Below are 19,691 nucleotides of genomic sequence, written 5' to 3'. Positions count from 1 at the left end.
ACAACGCGGATAAATGCAACGCAAAAACGAAACCAAGGATGCCAGCAGAAGTAACTGGCAAAAAACGCAGCAGCAAAATAAAACCCTTCCCAAAAATAAAGGCAAAATGGATAGGAAGAAATACAGGATTGGGAAAACTTGAGATGAGTCAGGAAGCGACGCAGGAGATAGATACTCGAATAAGTGAAGAGAAAGCATAACAGAGAGAGGTGGCGAGACCATTAAACGATAAGCAACCACAGAGAAAACAGGGACCTGGCTGTGTACGGTTACGCATGTTTAGTCTGGGACTGACTCTGGTGCCCCTAGCAACGGCTGGGGAAACTGCATCCGAGCCAGCCCTGAGAGCTTGCAAAATTAAGCTAAAGAATTTTGGTAACACAACAAGAAGCATTTTATTTTACCAAAGCACATTATTTTTGTTAATTAAGTGAAAGACACTTTATTTTCTGTATTTGTCATTCTGTCTTGCAAAGCAGACTGTAGTAGATCATGCAGATTTTATAGACTGAAGCAGAAATTTTTATAAAACAAATCGTTTTTTAATCAAAAATCGTTTTGAATCGAAAATCGATTTTGAATCGAATCGTGGCCCCCAAAATCGAATCGAATCGTGAGATAGTAAACGATTCCCACCCCTAATGCTTATTATCTTAGAGCGTCTGGGCTTGTGCTCTTGAAGATCCAGCGCTGTGCATGCCAGCCGTCTGCTGCTCTGATGTTCATGCTACTGAAATGTGGAATGTTAAGGCGTACTCACACTAGGCTCTGCAATCCGGGGCCGGGCACGGTTGCCTGCCGAAGCACGGTTCGTTTGGCTAGTGTGAGCGCTCCAACCGTGCCCGGGCCCGGATCAGTTAACCGTGCTCGGGCCCGCTTTGAAGAGGTGGGCCAGGGCACGATTCATGTGGACTCGGGCACGGTTCGCTTCTAGTGTGAGCGCTATCCGTGCCCGGGCCCGCTTGGTGCCTCGTCTGATTGGTTCATTTCGCTGGAACTCAAACATGACATCAGTGATGCGACGCTCACGTTAAACAGTCATAGCGGCAAAGCGATTAGCAGACAATCGTTGTGTTAAATTATCGATAAATCTGTGCTTGCACCGTGTTTCTGCACTCCAAAAATACAATAAAAAGAGAATCGTGAACTCTATAGTGTTGTGCGAGCGCGCTTTTTTTCCAAATAAAGCGGCGTTGTGATGACGTAAGCGTGCTCGGGCCGGGTTGCTGAAGCGAGTGTGAGTGCAGGCCAGCGGGGGAGTGGGGAGGGGGGATAACCGGGCCCCAGCACGGAACGAGCAAACCGTGCCTAGTGTGAGTACGCCCTTAGTGGTGGGCAATTAAGTGGATGAGATGTTTCTACATTCTAGAGTTTTCAGGAGCCTCTCTTGGTCTCTCTCTGTAAGTATGACTCTGCTGCCTCTTTTGCTGACCTCGCCACAATGTCATATTCTTTTGTCTTCTTTATTTACTGGTTGATTTTAGACCTTATGTGTTGGGTTTGGTTTACACCAGTTGGCCTGAGACTGAGGTTTGAGAATGTCAAATATGAACATTGTATGTAATACAATAGTGCGCAACCAATATCAGTGTGTTTTGTTGTGTTTATAGAATCCATCAGTGTTAAGTCCCCAGAGAAGCTAAATCCATTTTTTGCTTTCTTCTTATATTCATGTTGGTTTTGTGGGCACAATATATAAGTGTACAAATTTTTTATAATTGGTGTCTTTCCCGTGTCTACAAGCAATCATGAAGATAATTTCATTTGACACTCCCACACGGCTTTTCTATCAGACCTGTGTTCACACCTCTCTGGTTCCCACTAGTGTGAGCAGTCATTTAAACAAAAGCTAACCTACCAAGCATAGCTTGTGTGATTCTTATAGAAAAAAACTCCATCTGTAGGTTCACGTGTGTGAATAATACACATTCTCCCCAGACCTTTTTAATATCATACGCTGTGTTGACTGCGCCTTTGAAAGCTCCACATGGAGCTTGTGAGGTGAACTGTTTGCTGTGGGGTGTTTGTGTGGGCGAGTTCCACACATGGCTGATTGGTTCAGAGCTGAGGAGTGAGATGGTATTAGTGGTTGGGTTAAGACGGCTCAGTCTGGGATGTGACTCTGCACTGGGTCCTGGCTTGACGGGATGTAAATGCACTGTGTGTGTGTGTGTGTGTGTGTGTGTGTGTGTGTGTGTGTGTGTGTGTGTGTGTGGTAATTATAGGCCTGGCTCTGTGAGCTGCAGTGCTGGGCAACAGAGCACTGCTCAGTGGAGTCTCCACCATGCAGGTGGCTATGATAATAATAAGGCCTCATTTCCACCCAGATAATGGGGGGTGTGAGTATGTGTGTGTGTGTTCGTGTGTGTGGAGGTGGGGGAGGGTGTAGGGGTGTGTGTGTAGAGTGTGTGTGTCTGTGGTCTGAGCAGGTGGGACTGTTTGAAGCTGCTTCTGTGTGAGGCTGGCGTCTGTTTATAGGAGCAGTTGGGACACAGTCTCTTCTCGCCTGGAGGCGAGACGTCATTCCGTGCCCAGGTACACGATGGAAATGCCAACAGCCAGTCTCTCGGGGTCAGGGTTCACGCGTGCTTCCCGGTGAACAGATGGAGGTTGACATGAGAGCAGGTGTGTGGGGGTGGCAGTAGGTGTTGGTCTCCAGGCTGAGCCCTTCCAACAGCGCAGCCAGGCCTGGAAGCTCCCAGTTTGCTGCTGGGGAGGCAACTGGCAGGGGGTATTAAAAAAGAGGATGGTGGAGGGGTAAAAACAGCACCAATATGCCCTCCTGGTCAAGGTGATTAGCGACGTCATGGTTGTGGGTTCCATTCCTGCTGGTTGCACACTGAGAGATTTCGAGGCCGTGTGTGCGTTAGCTGATGAATATATACATGTAAGTCACTCTCAATCAAAGTTCTTGCCAAGTACTGAAAATCAATTCAATTTGTCAATTCAACTTTGTCGTTATACCAGTGCAGGGCTGTGCAGTATAATCACACAATATGAATGTATATGTAATTATCTACTGTGTTTCAACTCTCCTCTAACTCTCTCTCCTGTTTAATTAAAGTGTTTTTAAATTAAATATTTTCTAAACTCCTGGGTCCTGGGTGGAGAAGATGCAGGGACAAATAAAGAAGCCGACCCAAATCTCCAAGCGAAAGAGTTTAACATCAACGAGAACACGACAATAGAACAAGACATTTAGCGACCGACGACAGTCATGAAAATCAAAAAAAGTTTTTTTCAGAGCAGAACAATCTGAGGATGATTAACGGCCAGGTGGTCTTGATGTGGATGCTTTATTTGATTGGTCAAATAAGAGAAATCTCTTATTTACATGGACCATACACCTGATTCCTCATTCATGACGTCTTCTGCAATGTGTTTATTGCACATGTTCTTATCACGATGATGATGAAAATGCAATTTATTGGTCAGGACTAATTCATAGTATTAAACATACACAATACATCAAAGTGACTCTCTTTTTGTTTGTTTGTTTGTTTAAAGTGTAAAAAAATCAAAATGGAAACCATATCCTCATGACCGCATAAATAGGTTACTGTGAGGATTATTATCAAAGCTTGAGACTTTTCACAGTACAGGGATGTGATTCAAAAGGTCATGGTAGGAGAAGTGGACAAGGTGTCTTCTGTAGACATTAGGGACAACCATACATAAAGGATGTAGAAGAGACTTATGGGTAGTGAATATTTGTGGTGCGAGGAGTTGATTGATTCCTCACGTCCTTCACGTCTGATGGAGGATGTTGGTGGGAGAGGGTTGAGAAGAGAGGAAGAGGAGGTCGGTGTGGATGTGATGGTCTCTGCTTACTTCCGGCTGTTACATTGATGTCTACGGCTGAGGGTCTGCTGAAGACCATTGATGCCTGTGAGACAGGGCAGAGGTTGAAGGTCAGGTCAAGTGAATGGAAGAGAGGAAGAATGCCAGAGAACTGTCACTTAGGGAATGTACAGGTAAAACTAGATGTAAGAGGAGCCATAGGTTGGTACTTGGCCAAGAAAAGGTAAGATACTTAGCTAGGTAGAAGATCGCTTGGCAAGAGTATCTTGAAATCAGTTTTTGGGATTACAGAATGGCAGTTCTATAGCCAACCGAATACTACTGTCTTGGATGATACAAATAATGAAACTAAAACTATTTACTGGTATTTCTATCTTTGTTACGGAGTGGACGTCTTTTGAGGTCTGCAAAAACTGCAAAATTGAATGTAACACTCTAATCGGTGTTAATCCTGCCCATGTAATCCAAATCTAAGTCTAATCCAAAACTACCCCAGACTGATTATCACCCTAGTATACTAACATGCTAGTATCCTTAAAATAAAACAGAGCCTGTCCTACCAAGGGATGAAGCACCCAGAAATGAAACACTCGAACACCAACTTCTTCTGATTATCATAGAATGATGTGTAAAAAGTCTTACTAAAGATATGTCTAATTTGGTGAAAAATACCAACAATGTTGCTTTCTTTAAACAAATAATGGACAATATGTGTTCTGTTCACATTACTGACTGGGGCAAAAATTTTTGGTACTATCCAAGAATTAAAGGTGGGCTTTCTTTGAAGCGTTGATGGGTGGTATCATGTTGGTTTAAGCCCGTTATCTTGGTGGACCTACTTAGCAACGGCTGGTTAAGCCTCGTCTCCTGCCTTATGACAGAAGGATTTTGACTCGAGCAGGGATTCGCCTTTGCGTTGATGGGCTGTAGTTTATGTGATGGGGAAGTAGTTGCTTTCTGAGGGATGTGTATGTGTGTGTGTTGGTGTTAACTGTGTGGTAACTGTTTTAAGATAAGATAAGATAAACCTTTATTAGTCCCGCAATGGGGAAATTCACAACATTTGTTGTTTGTACAGGAAAGGTTATATACAAGAATTGTAATGTACTGAAACTAGTGGTACAGTGCCTGCCAGTCCTGTGGAATTAAATATACTCCTTCGTAGTCAGGTTTCATTTTAAACAAAACGGGTAAAGAGGACTTGGAATCTCTGACATTTCTGCAGTCCACCGTCTATATAGAGTTTGAGAATTCAGTTACTAAATGCTAAGACATTATAACCCAAAACACAAAATCTATGGTTTATAATGTATTTGTTATAGTCTCTCTGTTCTTGTAGGAGTAATGTATTTTCTCATTACCTTGTAATTGCTCTATAAATATAAGTATCTCTTAATCTCATAAAAGAGATTGTAAAAAAAAAAAAAAAGAGAGCCTCCACAACTCGGAGCATATGTTGGGGGGGGGGGGGGGGGGGTTAAATCCTGAGATTTACAGTTAATTCTCTGACTCAGCACTGCTTCTTGAGCACACAGGCATTGTAAGGATCGTGGCCTGGGGCGTGTTAGTCAGAGCAGGGCTGTGTGTCCTGGTGTGCAGTCGTTGCACGGACAATGGGCTGGTGTGTGGAACTGCTGACAGGTGTGACTGCACTTCCTGCCATTCGCCATCAAAAAGCAGATCCATTTGCCCTGAACAGGCCAAGCGACAGTTCCTGTTATCTGTGTGTGCGGCCCTGTCTGGTACAGCAGGCAGGCAGGACTGGCACCGATCCCCACTCCAAATATACCCCAAATGGGCTGCGTGGAGCCGAAGGCGAGGACCATGGACGTGCCTTCTATCTCGGCCCGAGTAGGGATCCTGTCTGTGCACGCCAGGGTGCTGAGGCTCATTACAAACAATGGCATTCAGTAGATGTACTGAAATGGGAGATTTGACTAATCCCTTCCTCTGCGAGATTTAGTTCCCCAGTTCAAATCAGTAATAAACCCCCACCCCCCCCCCCCACCCCCCCAAACTGCCTCTGTTTCTCCAAGGCGGTTCCAGGCTGACTGATTACCACATGGATGGGATGAGATCAGTTTCCTGGTACCTGCAAGGTCAACACAATTGGATGCCTACAGTGATAAGAACACGGCATGCAAACCTTTCACTGAGCTCAGGGTGGGTTCTGATTTTTGGAAGCCAGTGGTGATTCACAGCAATGCCTCATTATATGAACAGGAGATTTCTTGGAAAAGGTAAATATTTAATAATGCGTAGATAACATGCTGGTTGAAAATAAAACCAGCACAGCATGTTGAGGAAAGCTGGAGGGACAAAACACACACACACACAGCCTCACCTTAGAATAACTCACAGCTGGGCATTTGTGCCAGTGCTGGCTTCCCTGTTGCTTGACCTCATAATGCTCACCTTGCCCTTTTCTGAGTCTGTGTAGTGCTTGCTGGAATGTACCATCGTAAGGGTGACGGACTGTACCATTGCCAAAAACCAAACCAGAGTGCCAAAACAATTTCCTTGATTTGTGGACACCAGCGAAAGTCCAGCACTGACCTTCAGAAATGAAAAACCAAGATGCTGCTTTAGAGTCTTGTCTCTTCAGTCGTCTTGTACGGTTAGTGTGCTTGAGCGTGCTTCATTCCGTTTGAGTGCACTTGAATGATGCTTTATGTAATTATGAGTGGGCTTTTGTGTGGTACTGTTTTGGGAAAGAGCGATATGACAAGAATTTAAATGCCGGTGTGATTATCTTTAGTGACTCATGTCCCTACACTGCAGTGTCCTGTCCTCTGTGTCCAGTACATGTGGCTCACTACTCAAATGAAGGGACACTGCGTGTCTGTAGCAGAGCTTCAGTGATTTTGCTGCATTTGTTTTCTTGTTTGCAACCATTTTTCTCATTTCATTTACTCTGTGTGCCTTTGTACTATCAGGTGGTTGGGTGCACAGAGCCACATTAAACCCGTTTGTAATTCCTAATTTTGAACAGCTCACATTGGTGCAGTCATAATGAATAGGAATAAATAAACCTCATGAATGATCAAACTAATAAGGCGTTACACATCAGAGTTCAGAAATGCATCGTGCTGACACACATTTAACAGTAGCCGGCTCAGCTCGCCTTCCTGAAGGCAGAGGAGAACCACTCTGGTCTCACTTCACCTCGCTGAATAAACACGTTCTTTTTTATAGTCTTTTTTTTTTTATTTCATGAATACGTTGAATGTCAGATTTTGCATCAAACTCCAAGACCACTATGTGTGTTCTCTCATGAACAGGCGCAACCTCTCCAGCGTTTTACATTTTCATAGTCGGCTCTGAAACGCTTCAGTTTAACAGTCAGCTCAGATGCATGTCCCATGTTGCTCTTTTGCGTTCTCGCTAGGATTCACGGTAAATTCATCTGTGCCCGAGTTCTCCCAGGACTAGTGGGCGATTCAGGGAGGTCACCATCAGCTTCTGTCACCAATGGTCTGGATGTCTGTGACAAGTGACGCTGCCGTGTGTGACGTCTCCAGTGGAGAGGCAGATGTTTAGTGTGGGAACACTTGGAGTCTTGTGTAGCTGCATATAATGATGTGATCTTTGTGTACGGTGTTGGACAATGGCTGGTTCATGGGGGGTTAGAAGAGCTTCTGAAAACCTCACACTATCTTCTGAAATCCTGTGTCGCACATTTTTGAAATGATTTTTTGATGATAGCCATCAAACGAGCATTTGGCAGGTTGGCCACCCAGAGGAGGAAGCTAATAACATTCATTGTCTGCTCGATCGAAACCTGTCCGTGCTTCAGATGACCACCTTATCCCAGCATCTCGCAGAACTGCATGAGTGCATAATGGCACACAGCCCCTCCACACTCAGCCCCCCCCCCCCCCCCCCCCCCCCCCCCCCCCCCCCGCCATCACGGTACAGTGAACGTGTCTGTCGGGAGCCCCACACTCCCGTGTACCTCACGTAATGTAGTTCCAATCAATGAATGACAACGGCTCACTGATGGTTTTGAAAGGACGATTATTGGCTGTTTGCTGAGCCAACCTTAACCAGCCAACGTGACGCTAGAGTGATATCGACTGTTTTATAATACTAGTTACTATCCATCAAACATGAACCATGTTACTGCTGCTTTCCACATTTGTTACCCAACGATCATCATCGACTCATTACCTTATGTTAGCATGCAGCTCAGATATAACTGATTATTTATTACTGCTTTTTAAAAGTGTTTTAGGTGTTATTTGGTATTTTAGAACTTCGCCCTCTTTGTGCTGAGATTACACATGCGGTGTAGCGTTCACTATTATGGTAGTGCTTTTGATGGCAGCCTGTGCTGGTTTGAAATCACTCCCAGATCAAGGCGTTCCACTGATCTGTCACACTTCTTCTTCTGTTTCCTTCATGCATGCACGGTGGCATTAGGGCAGCGTCCGTTCATTTGGGCGTGACACCAATCTTACTCCACTCAAACCTTGATCAGAAAACATAATAGAAATGTGCAACACTATCACAATCTCTCGGCAGATCAAGATGTAGATGCAAGATACAGCTGTGCAAGCCGTGGTTTTGAACTGAGAGGGCTCTGCATCCCCAACGCTCTGCCCACAGGAACCCGGTTCAGCGCAGGGCTTGCAGAGCGGCGTGCGTGTTCTGGCGTCCTGCGTCTTACTGGGACCCGTTACGTTCTGATGCCAAAGTTCTATTTCAAGCTCTTCATCCTTTTAAAAAGCCAAAGTGTCCGAGAGTAGCCGTCGGAGGACGTTGCACGCCGCCTCGTCCCCAGAGGGTCCTCCGTAATTACCCCGGATGAGCTTAATAGGTCGCCGTGGCCGCTCGCTGCCCCGCCTCTCTCGCCTGCCCGCTAAGCTACGAAGAGGCGAGCTTGCTGATTGGCTCCTCAGACGAATGCTTTACGCTCCCTTTCCTCCTGTGACAAAATGGATGAAAACTAATATCCGCTTACGTCCTCCAGTGCCCTGAGGCCTCTCGTGCTCGGGGGACTGGAAATCATTCCACCTCTCACTTAACCGCTTGACGAGACTTCAAGACACTTCGTGTACTGGAGAGCTCATCAGAAGAAGTGGGACCGGGGGACGGGGGGGGAATTTCCCCCCAAAAGGTCCTCGGGCGGCGGTTTCAGATTCGGCCTCTGTTTACCACATATTATTCCATTTACTGTGTGGAGCGAGATCTGACCAAAGGAGTGAGTAATGGATGTGATGAAATGGCGCTGGAGGGAGGGCGTGAATTCAGCCACAGAGCTGATATCTTTCACAAGGTGCTTCCGTCCCACCCGCCCCACAGCCGTGTTCACTCCACCCCACCTCCACCCTCTCCCCTACCTCCACCCTCTGACCCACCTCCTCCCTCTCCCCCACACCCCCTCCCTCTCCTGATTTCCAAAAGCACATTTATTCACCGGGCTACGTAAAGGAAGACCCCTGCGAGATGTCACCCCTTCCTCACTGCCTTTGGCATCCAGATGGTTGCTTTTATTTGTGTAAGCTACACAAACACGCTGGTTTATTTAAGGTACTACTCCAGCATAATGGATGCAGAGCTTGGTGTGCGTGTCTGCCGTGTCCTGAGCACGTCGACAGAGACGGTCACGTCCACTCCCAAGATCACGCTTGTCTATGGGACATTGGCGGAGGCCAGGGAGGGGCTGTGCTGTAAAGTAGAGGCCACAGACGGTCGTGTTTAATGGAACAGTATAAACGTGGAGCACAGCCAGTCGGTGCCTGGACGGACGCCAGTCTCGGGACTGTCAGATAAGAGAGCCTTTAATCTTTGAAGGGGCTTTGCTTTGCACTGAGCCAGTGCGGAGGGACTCAAAGGCAGTGGGTGCGTTCTGGCCAAACAGCTTTTGGTCCTACTGTGAGTGCAGCAAATATGAGGGAATGTTCTAGAACGGTCATGTGGGGGTAGTAGGAGACGTGACCCTCGTGTTCAGCCAGCAGCATTGGCTGGGCGAGTTCAAACTGGACATGGGATGGAGGTCAAGGGCGTGTCTCATGTCTGGGGGGGGGGACTGATCAGGGATTATGGGGTCAGGGGTGTGACTCGTGTCTGGGGAAGACAAGTCTGGGGAGACACACCAGCATCAAGTAACGCAAAGGCACTTGGGCACATGGGTAGATAGTTGCGAGACATGGCAGTTACCACATCCTTCCTTATGCTGCAACTGGTATAAAAACATGACCAAACCTCGACTTGAAGCATTCATCACAGCTCAAGTGTGGTATGACACTTCCATGTACAATGGAAAATTTCTTTAAAGTCCCCAAACTACGGTAAATTAAAAAAAATAAAAAAAGAACTACTGGTGTCGTAGCCCTAACACCTAACCCAAAATGATTTCAGAAAGCACATGAGCCATTGTGAAAAAAACATTTAAATAGTTAGAGCGAATAGGTTCATTTTGAGGTTTTGATATTTGGTTGTCTGTGAGTCTCAGAATGGAGGTGTTGTTGTGCTCCTCCCTCACTGACGGGCAGCGTTGGGGGTCCACACTCACGGCTGGGCGCTTGTGTGTTTTTCTTTGCATCCAGTCATCATTTTCTCTGAAAAGCTCTGAAAAAGCACTTTGCCTACCCGACTATCTGGGGCACTTCAGCGGTCACTGGAGTGGAAATCCTGTGCTATATGCACACGCCCACATGCAGATATCACCCAAACACATTTGTATGTATAGTTATACCACTGCACAGAAGTCCAAAAAATAGAAAGTTGTTTGTAGAAAAGTTGTTTGAAGTCAGTGAGCATTTGTTTACCAGAGACACAATGGGACATTTTGTCCAGGTCCAGATTTTAACTCTCCTCTCCTGTCCAAGTCCCACGCTGCCTCAGTTGAGTTAAGGGTGGGACTACTCCACCCACTCTGTAGGAAAGACATAGCCTACATCTTATTAGCGCTTTTGTGAATTTAAACCCGTAATCACTCTTAAAGATCTGATGGCCCAGACACTAATGCAGGTGGTGCTGGCTGCTTTGCCTGACGGGCCTCAATAATGAGCTGTGTGTGTCTTTATTGTTTAAGTGTTGTTGGCACAGATGTTTTATTATTTCTTGTTTGTGCTCTGCGGTGTTTTACTTGAAAAACACTAGATGTCTAGACAAATACATATTTGCATATATTACTTGCATATGTGCACAAAGATGTGTGCACAAAACTGTATATGGATATGAATAATTATTAAATGTAAAGACGACCACAGATGTACCATGACCAAAATAAACATCTGAATGGGACTATTAAAGGCCACTGAGTTCAAACAGCTGTCCTGCGTGTGTGTGCGCGCATGTGTGTGCGCATGTGTGTGCATGGCTGCCTGTGTGTGTGTGTGTGTGTGTGTGTGTGTGTGTGTGTGTGTGTGTGTGTGTGTGTGTGTGTGTGTGTGCAGGGTGCGTGCATGTGCAGGGTGCGTGCATGTGCAGTGTGCGTGCGTGCAGGGGGTGTGTGTGTGTGTGCGCGCGCGCATGTGTGCAGGGTGCGTGCGTGCTTGTTTTCCATGTGTGCACCCACATGTGACGTGTGTAAGCTGTAGTCTAAGCTTGGCGCAGGGTTTCGTCTAACCACGTTGTCCGTTTTAGAAACATCTTGCTGCTGCTGTTGTCTCTCTGTAGATCTGGGAGGGTCTGAGGTCCAGACGGGCTTGTTTGACATTGAGCCGTGCAGGATTAGAAATGGGGGGTGGGTGTGTGTGTTCCTCCCCCCACAGCACATGGCCCTCAGGGTTGTGGAGACAGAAGGGGCTGATGTCCAGCAATGATCATCACTCCTCCTGAACTGTGGTGAATTATTGGGGGATGTCACAAGCGCTCCTAAATATAATATTGGCTTCTCGGGCACACTGAGAGGATTAGGAAGTGTGTTCCACTTGGTTTTATTTTATGTAACCATGACACTACCAGGACACTACCATGACACTACCAGGACACTACCATGACACTACCAGGACACTACCAGGACACTACCATGACACTACCAGGACACTACCAGGACACTACCAGGACACTACCAGGACACTACCATGACACTACCATGACACTACCAGGACACTACCAGGACACTACCAGGACACTACCATGACACTACCATGACACTACCAGGACACTACCAGGACACTACCAGGACACTACCAGGACACTACCATGACACTACCATGACACTACCAGGACACTACCATGACACTACCAGGACACTACCATGACACTACCATGACACTACCATGACACTACCATGACACTACCATGACACTACCAGGACACTACCATGACACTACCATGACACTACAAAGCATTTCATTTGGTTTTGTTTTTTAACTTTTAACTGGTTCTGCTTTGATTTTCAGAGCCTGGCGCTGCTGTAGAAAAATGCCATCAAGCAAATAAGAAGTCAGCTAAGGTGAGATTAGTTTGTTCCTCCCTGTTCGTGTCACCTGCATTTATTTTTATTCCCGTGCTGACTATGCGAGCACACACACACACACACACACACACACACACACACACACACACACACACACAATCCTAACAGAAGGAGAATCATTTGAAGTCTCTCACCCCCTTCATATGGTCGCACACAAACAAACCCTCAAAGGGTGGAGAACAGGCCAGGTGGCGAGCAGGCCGGGTGGAGAGGGTGGGGAGCAGGCCGTGTGGAGAGGGTGGAGAGCAGGCCGTGTGGAGAGGGTGGGGAACAGGCCGTGTGGAGAGGGTGGGGAACAGGCCGTGTGGAGAGGGTGGGGAACAGGCCGTGTGGAGAGGGTGGAGAGCAGGCCGTGTGGAGAGGGTGGGGAACAGGCCGTGTGGAGAGGGTGGGGAACAGGCCGTGTGGAGAGGGTGGCGAGCAGGCCGTGTGGAGAGGGTGGAGAGCAGGCCGTGTGGAGAGGGTGGGGAACAGGCCGTGTGGAGAGGGTGGCGAGCAGGCCGTGTGGAGAGGGTGGCGAGCAGGCCGTGTGGAGAGGGTGGAGAGCAGGCCGTGTGGAGAGGGTGGGGAACAGGCCGTGTGGAGAGGGTGGAGAGCAGGCCGGGTGGAGAGGGTGGGGAGCAGGCCGGGTGGAGAGGGTGGGGAGCAGGCCGGGTGGAGAGGGTGGCGAGCAGGCCGTGTGGAGAGGGTGGAGAGCAGGCCGTGTGGAGAGGGTGGAGAGCAGGCCGTGTGGAGAGGGTGGAGAGCAGGCCGGGTGGAGAACAGGGGCCCCTGTGGAGCTCCTTCGGCTCACAGACTGTGTGGTTAGACAGAAGTGCTGCATGTCTGATGTTTTCCTTCTCCCATTTTAGCAGAATAAGACCCATCATGGGACAGCAGTGTGTGTTTAAAGGAGCGTGACCTGAGTATAATCAGGATTAATCAGTAACGTATCCTGAAATAGGGCACTACATCTTAAACCACTGGTTTACAGGAATCTCCATGGTATTTAGTATACATGTACAGTTCTCAGGTTTTTCATTGATATATTAAGTTCTAGCTCTCGATATAAATGATATTCCATGTTAATTTGATGATGTTTTCCAAAACCTGACATCCTGGAATACAATATGATCTTGCAGTATGTGGTCACAGATGAAAACGTATCAGTTTATTTTAACATTGGAGTCATAAACCTAAATGTGCAAGATCATAAAACGGTTCTAACGAACTTTGAATAGATAGATGACACTTTATGGCCTTTCTGAAGTGCACCAGGCACTTGTCTGACCTGTTTGTAAATACAGCAGAACCTCATGAATCATGTTATGGAGGGACTTTGAGGACCAGGGCCCGGTGTCTGGGGCAGCGGACCAGACCCAGCACTGACTCTGTAGCGGTGTGGTTCTGGTAGTTTACCCAGCGCTGCAGTGCATGCAGGGGTTGCACACCAGTGTCACCCACAACACTTGGGCAGGAGCGGTTCTGTCTGCCCAGAACTGGCAGTTATCTAAGGCCTGATGTGTGTGGCTCGGGTGCCTGGCTGCTCATTTGTCCCTGTAGATTTGAATTTAGGGTTTACTCGGACGGTAATGTGTTTGTGTTCGACATATTCCAAGACGGTTCATCGGTCTCACAGTTGCAATAAAACACTTGGCTTATTGTAAACTTAATGGATGCGTATGTGGAAGGAGGTTAGAAGGAAGAATGCCTGTTGTCTTTGGAGGGGCCAGAGTTGTTTTCATTCAAATGTGGATTTATGTGAGTAAAGTTAGGACCAGTCAACAAAGAGGTTCCTGTCTATCTGCAATACCCAACCTGGACTATTAAAGCTCTCTCTCACTCTCTCTCACACTTTCTCATTCTTTCTGTCTGTCTGTTTCTGTCTCTCGCTCTCTCTCTCTCTCTCTCTCTCTCTCTCTCTCTCACACTCTCTCTCTCTCTCTCTCTCTCTCTCTCTCTCTCACACTCTCACACTCATACCCCCCCCCACACACACATTCTGTTTGTTCTCTCTTCTATCAGCTATTTTCTCCAGCATTGTTATTGTGTTGGATGCTGCATTTTTGTTGCATTAATTCTTGACAAAGCGGTTTGTGTTCGTGCTGCCGCTCTAGCTGTGATGACACGGAGAGTGAACAATGCTTTCTAAGACGTACACCATGGTACATGCGACCTTTTACCTCCCGTGTGACCTCCCACCTCCTGCTTCTCCCACAGGCCCCGTGAGCACTCTCCCGTCGGCTGAGGAGTGGCGCGCGCCAGAGCCCAGGAGGCTGCTGGGAAATGTCCAGTCTGAAGAAATGGCGGCGACTTGCCCTGGGCCTCATGATCACCTGGGTGCTGCTCTTCCTCGCGGTCTTCTCCTACTTCATGGAGTCGCGCGTGGACGAACCGCACTCTGCCGCCGGGCTCTCGCACGCCGACACCCGCCGCCTGACCTCGGTGCAGGGCAACGCCCGCTCTCACCAGGACCGCCGTGGCGCCTCCGCTACAGTCTCGGGCCGGCGGGGACAGGGCCCAGAGCGGAGCCCCAGCGGAGAGCCCTTGGCGGCCCATCTGGGCCTGGAGGCCTACCCGTACGACCCCCAGAGCTTGGCTGCCTGGTCTGCCGTCGGCACCCACGATGTGGGTTCGCGCTCGGGTGTGGTGACCAACGAGCTGAGCAGACGAGGAGATTTCCAGGATGAAGAGGAAGAGGAAGTGGCGGGAGGGGAGGAGGAAGAGAGGAGCTTCACGCCCAGGCGGGCGGCGGCCGACGGATTGGACGACTCCGAACTGGACGAGTACTACTCCTCTAAATCCAAGTCGGTGGTGCATCGCCTGTGGAAGGGGAGCGTGTCATTGGGGATGCTCAGCCCGCGGCTGCAGAGGGCCATGAAGGACTACCTGAGCTCCAACAAGCACGGCGTGGCCTACAGGGGGCGCCGGAAGCCCAGGCAGAGTAGCAAGCAGGTGCTGTGCGAGCTGAAGAAGAGAGGCGGGGTCCGGACGCTGGACGGGTCCGAGCTGCCCTTCTCCACGCTGGGCTGGAGGGAGATCGTCCCTTCCTCCCCCCTGGAGGGTCTGTACGGGTCGGGCTTCCGCTCCTGTGCCGTAGTCACCTCGGCCGGTGCCATTCTCCACTCGGGCCTGGGCAGAGAGATCGGTGAGTATGGAGGGAGGTCCGTCCAGGTCGGGGAGGGTTGTGCGTTAATATAAACAGGTGTGGTAACAGCTGTCACAGCTCTGTGGAATTATGAGAAGCAGGAAATGTATCCTGCTGTATCCTCAATAAAGTTTATCCAAAGCCTTGTATTCATATGTTTGTGCAGGCAGAACACACACATTAATTTGTGCTATAGACAGGTAGTCTTTAGAAACGCAGAATGGGTTTTGATAAAATAGGTGGTAGAAAAAAATCTTTTTCCAAGGCCAACACCCTTGTGTTACACTATGTAGAGGACTAGTATAGAACTCAATGTAAAATTATTCATAACTCGTAATTGTTTCTGTAATGTTACAGGAATTAAATTTAAGGAATTCAACGAATAATTTTATACAAACAATATGAAAAGAGTTCATTGAAACTTACAATCATAGAGGTCTGTGAACATTCATCTACAGAGAGAGGCTCGTTTGACCACCCCCACCCCAGAGCACATGGAGGGGGTCTTGTGGGGGTCCTGGGGGGGTTCTGGGGGGCGTGAGATGAAAGGATGAGTGGTGGTCCTGCAGCTGTTGGAGTTCATGCATGCCTGCCCTCTGGCAAAGGATCTCCTGTGATTCTGCATGAAACGCAGCGCATGGGATTATTTCAGATTATCTGCCCGTGTGCGCAACTTTAGACTGCTAACTTGGAATTCATCCAGCTCACAGGATCTGAGGTCAGAAGGTCTGGTCCTCTCTGCCCCTCCGCTGGACTCCGTCCCTCTGGGCGTCTGCTCTCCCTTTTCTACTCGTCTTCTACTCTCTCTCTCCCCCCCTCTTTCTTTTTGCTCTTGATCCTCTATCTTCCCTTGGGGTTCTTTAGGGGTTTTCTGTTTCCATAGCAATGCCCGTTGCTCCGCCTCAGAATGTGGGATCCTCACACCCTTTCGCCATTATGTAATGGCCAGGGTCTGTGGGCCGAGCCCAGATCCGGACCGCTCCGGCATCCCTGCTGGCAGAGTATCGTTTCAGTGGGCAATGGAAGGGAAGGAGTTGCCATGGTGACAGCCCAGCTCCCATTGTTCCTGTGTACAATGGTGGGGGAGCAGTTTAAGGAAGCATCTTTTTTGCCTCCTTATATTAGTCCAGCAATTTGTTTAAAAAGAAAGAAAGAAAAATGGAGGGAGAAATTTGTCGAAGTTCGAAGTTTCGCTCTGTGTACGTTGTTGTGTACAAGCCGGTTACACGTAAAGATTCAGGTTGGGAGAGGGGCCGTCTTTGTATATCCATGTCTCTTTGTTAAAGGCCTAAATTGACAGGAAGGAGCCCCAGCTGATTGAGTTTTGGCCACACCCACTTCAGTGTCTGTAGTCACATTAGACTGCGATGCACACATGTATAAGGCCAGACTGAGCCGTCTGTGTCCTGTCGGGCCCTCTCCCAGGAACTGGACTGTGTGTCCAGACATTTCCCATCGCTGCAGCCAGCATACTGGCCCTCGTGAATGTAAAACCATTCAAGGACAGGACAGAAAGAGCCAGAGAAATCATGCCATAGCCAAGAGCAGACATGCCAATACTCCCAATGAGTGTACAGAGAGAGAGAGAGAGACTGGGTCTAACAAAGATGTGGTCCTCATGACGGTCTAGATCGCTGAACTGCGTGTACGCACTTGGCAACTACTGTAATCACTTTCAAACTTCATTGCCTCTAATATTGTAAACATTAGCATCACTCATTTCCATAGACAGTTGACGCTTTTCCAAGTTCATCCTCGGTCATCTTCTACCACCTAGTGGCCAAAGAAGAAATAATTAAAAATAATTTGACTCATTTGCATTCTGCCTCCATTCTTTTTTTTTTCTTTTATTGATATTTTCTTTTTGAAAACAAAGTCCGAGAGTGACATTTTCAGTGTTTATATAAGACTGCCAGCTGGCGAATGCCAGAGACCTGCGTGTGCACAGTTGATTGATGAGAGTCCAGCGCTGCCCATATGTGAGCGGTTATTCCCGCCACGTCGCAGGTCCGGCGGAGAACGAGCTCTTGAACTGTGGGGACTGAAGCTCTCTCCATCATGCAGGGTTTTCTTCCCCTGTGCTGTTTCAGCCTGTGCAGTTCAATCTTTAGTCATTTGAATTCACAATCGCATTTCAGACATTGGTCACTAGATGGCGCTGGTTTGAGGTTTGCTACACACGAAGGTTCAACAGTAAACCTTAATGTGCTGATATTAATATACAGGCAGGATTAGTTGGACTGTGCTTAAACACCGTGGGAATGTTGAATGCTCGTCCATTACTGTTGTGGACAGGCTGGGTTCATATTTTTGTATCTAGCTGAGAAAAAGGCCCGTGTATTTATCCAGCAAAACCCATGAAACGTGAAAGAAGGTCTTCTTTGACTAAGCTGTCTATCTGTCATCCATTCTTAACCATCCTCTCTTTTGGTTTTCGCCTGACAAAAAAAAATAGAGTTTGTGCAGCTTTTGGCATGTACATTTCGACAGGTTGAATTGGTCTTCTGACTAAACAGAATGTTCCAGTAAGCCTTGAATTTTTGCCTCATGTAATTCATTCAGTGCACATAACAAACAGCTTTTCCTGAGGGCTAAGAAAATATTAATGTGATCTACATCAACACGGTGACTAGGCGTTTGCCAATGACGCCCGTGAGCGCTGTAGGTTGAAGGCAGCTGTGGACTGATTAGGGGAGAATCTCTTTGGGACGCAGCTTTGCTCAAGTTTTCATTTGGAAATCACGACAGCCTAATTATTTGTGTTCTTTGGTGCTTTTTATGCAGCGTTATCGAAGCGTGGGGAACATGTCGATACAGCGATTCAAAATGAATTTGTGTGGACAAAACCAGAGGGTGACTGATCACTGTTGGCTTTGCCCTTCCAGATTCCCACGACGCCGTTCTGAGGTTCAACTCCGCCCCGACTGAGGGCTACGAAAGAGATGTGGGCAATAAGACTACCATACGCATTATAAACTCCCAGGTGAGGCCATGTTTGCCTGTTCTGTCAACATCTCTCTTTCTGCACATTTAAAGATCATCTTGCGCGAGTTGGGCGTCCTGCGTTTCCTGTGCTGACCCGCCTGCTGTCCTGTTGTCTCGACCCCTGTGTAGATCCTGGCTAACCCCAGCTACCACTTCAACACCAGTCTGCTGTATAAGAACGTCACACTGGTGGCGTGGGACCCCGCCCCTTACAAGGTCAACTTACACGAAGTGAGTACTCACAGCACTGCATGCAGACACCGCTGAACACTGTTCTCATCTTGTTATGCTGTTGTGTACTTAAGCCCAAGGCCAGGTGATGATATCTTACAGGCATGATGGCATGTGTAGAACCGTTGTTCAGAGAGGCAAGAGTGAAGCTAAACTACCAGAACTGGGTGAAAATCCTGTAGAATTATGAGGGTGGCGATTGTGTGCACACTGTAACAACAGCTTGGAGAATGGGTTGTTCATTCAGGATCTAAGAGGTGGTTGAGGAAACAGCAGGAAATGCAGAGCTGCGTTCACACAGAGTGGAAGTGTAAGTGAACATGTCCTCAGGAACAGTTCAGCTTCGTGGGATCAGCCCCCAAGCAAGCTTCTCTCTTCCTGCAGAGACTGAGGGTTTGGTTTACACATTATCCCCCCCCAGCATGAGGCACAAGTAGACACACGAATAACAGCAGAGTAATTCCTCCACACACCCCCCCCCCCTCCTCCACACACTCCCCCGTCTGCTCCATACACTCTCCTCTCCTCCACACACTCCCCCGTCTGCTCCATACACTCTCCTCTCCTCCACACACTCCCCCCTCTGCTCCATACACTCTCCTCTCCTCCACACACTCCCCCCTCTGCTCCATACACTCTCCTCTCCTCCACACACTCCCCCCTCTGCTCCATACACTCTCCTCTCCTCCACACACTCCCCCCTCTGCTCCATACACTCTCCTCTCCTCCACACACTCCCCCCTCTGCTCCATACACTCTCCTCTCCTCCACACACTCCCCCCTCTGCTCCATACACTCTCCTCTCCTCCACACACTCCCCCCTCTGCTCCATACACTCTCCTCTCCTCCACACACTCCCCCCTCTGCTCCATACTCTCTCCTCTCCTCCACACACTCCCCCCTCTGCTCCATACTCTCTCCTCTCCTCCACACACTCCCCCCTCTGCTCCATACTCTCTCCTCTCCTCCACACACTCCCCCCTCTGCTCCATACACTCTCCTCTCCTCCACACACTCCCCCCTCTGCTCCATACACTCTCCTCTCCTCCACACACTCCCCCCTCTGCTCCATACACTCTCCTCTCCTCCACACACTCCCCCCTCTGCTCCATACAC

At 48.4% G+C, this 19,691-nt stretch overlaps 1 protein-coding gene across 2 annotated transcripts in view; it reads left to right on the top strand.

The window, feature by feature from the left end:
- The window catches only part of st6gal2a (ST6 beta-galactosamide alpha-2,6-sialyltranferase 2a), a 39,659-nt gene that overhangs the window by 9,866 nt on the left and 10,102 nt on the right, over nt 1-19,691 (top strand). For both annotated transcript variants that reach the window (XM_077001895.1, XM_077001896.1), the window contains exons 2-5: nt 12,156-12,208; nt 14,432-15,359; nt 18,245-18,342; nt 18,474-18,575. In XM_077001895.1, coding sequence (XP_076858010.1) covers nt 14,498-15,359; nt 18,245-18,342; nt 18,474-18,575 — 1,062 coding nt within the window. In that variant the 5' untranslated portion in view covers nt 12,156-12,208; nt 14,432-14,497. The remainder of the gene's footprint in view (nt 1-12,155; nt 12,209-14,431; nt 15,360-18,244; nt 18,343-18,473; nt 18,576-19,691) is intronic.

Source organism: Brachyhypopomus gauderio, chromosome 4, assembly GCF_052324685.1.
Source record: "Brachyhypopomus gauderio isolate BG-103 chromosome 4, BGAUD_0.2, whole genome shotgun sequence".
NCBI classification, from domain to species: Eukaryota; Metazoa; Chordata; class Actinopteri; order Gymnotiformes; family Hypopomidae; genus Brachyhypopomus; species Brachyhypopomus gauderio.
The sequence above is the reverse complement of the archived record's forward strand: the minus strand, read 5'-3'. Positions and strand labels throughout refer to the sequence as shown.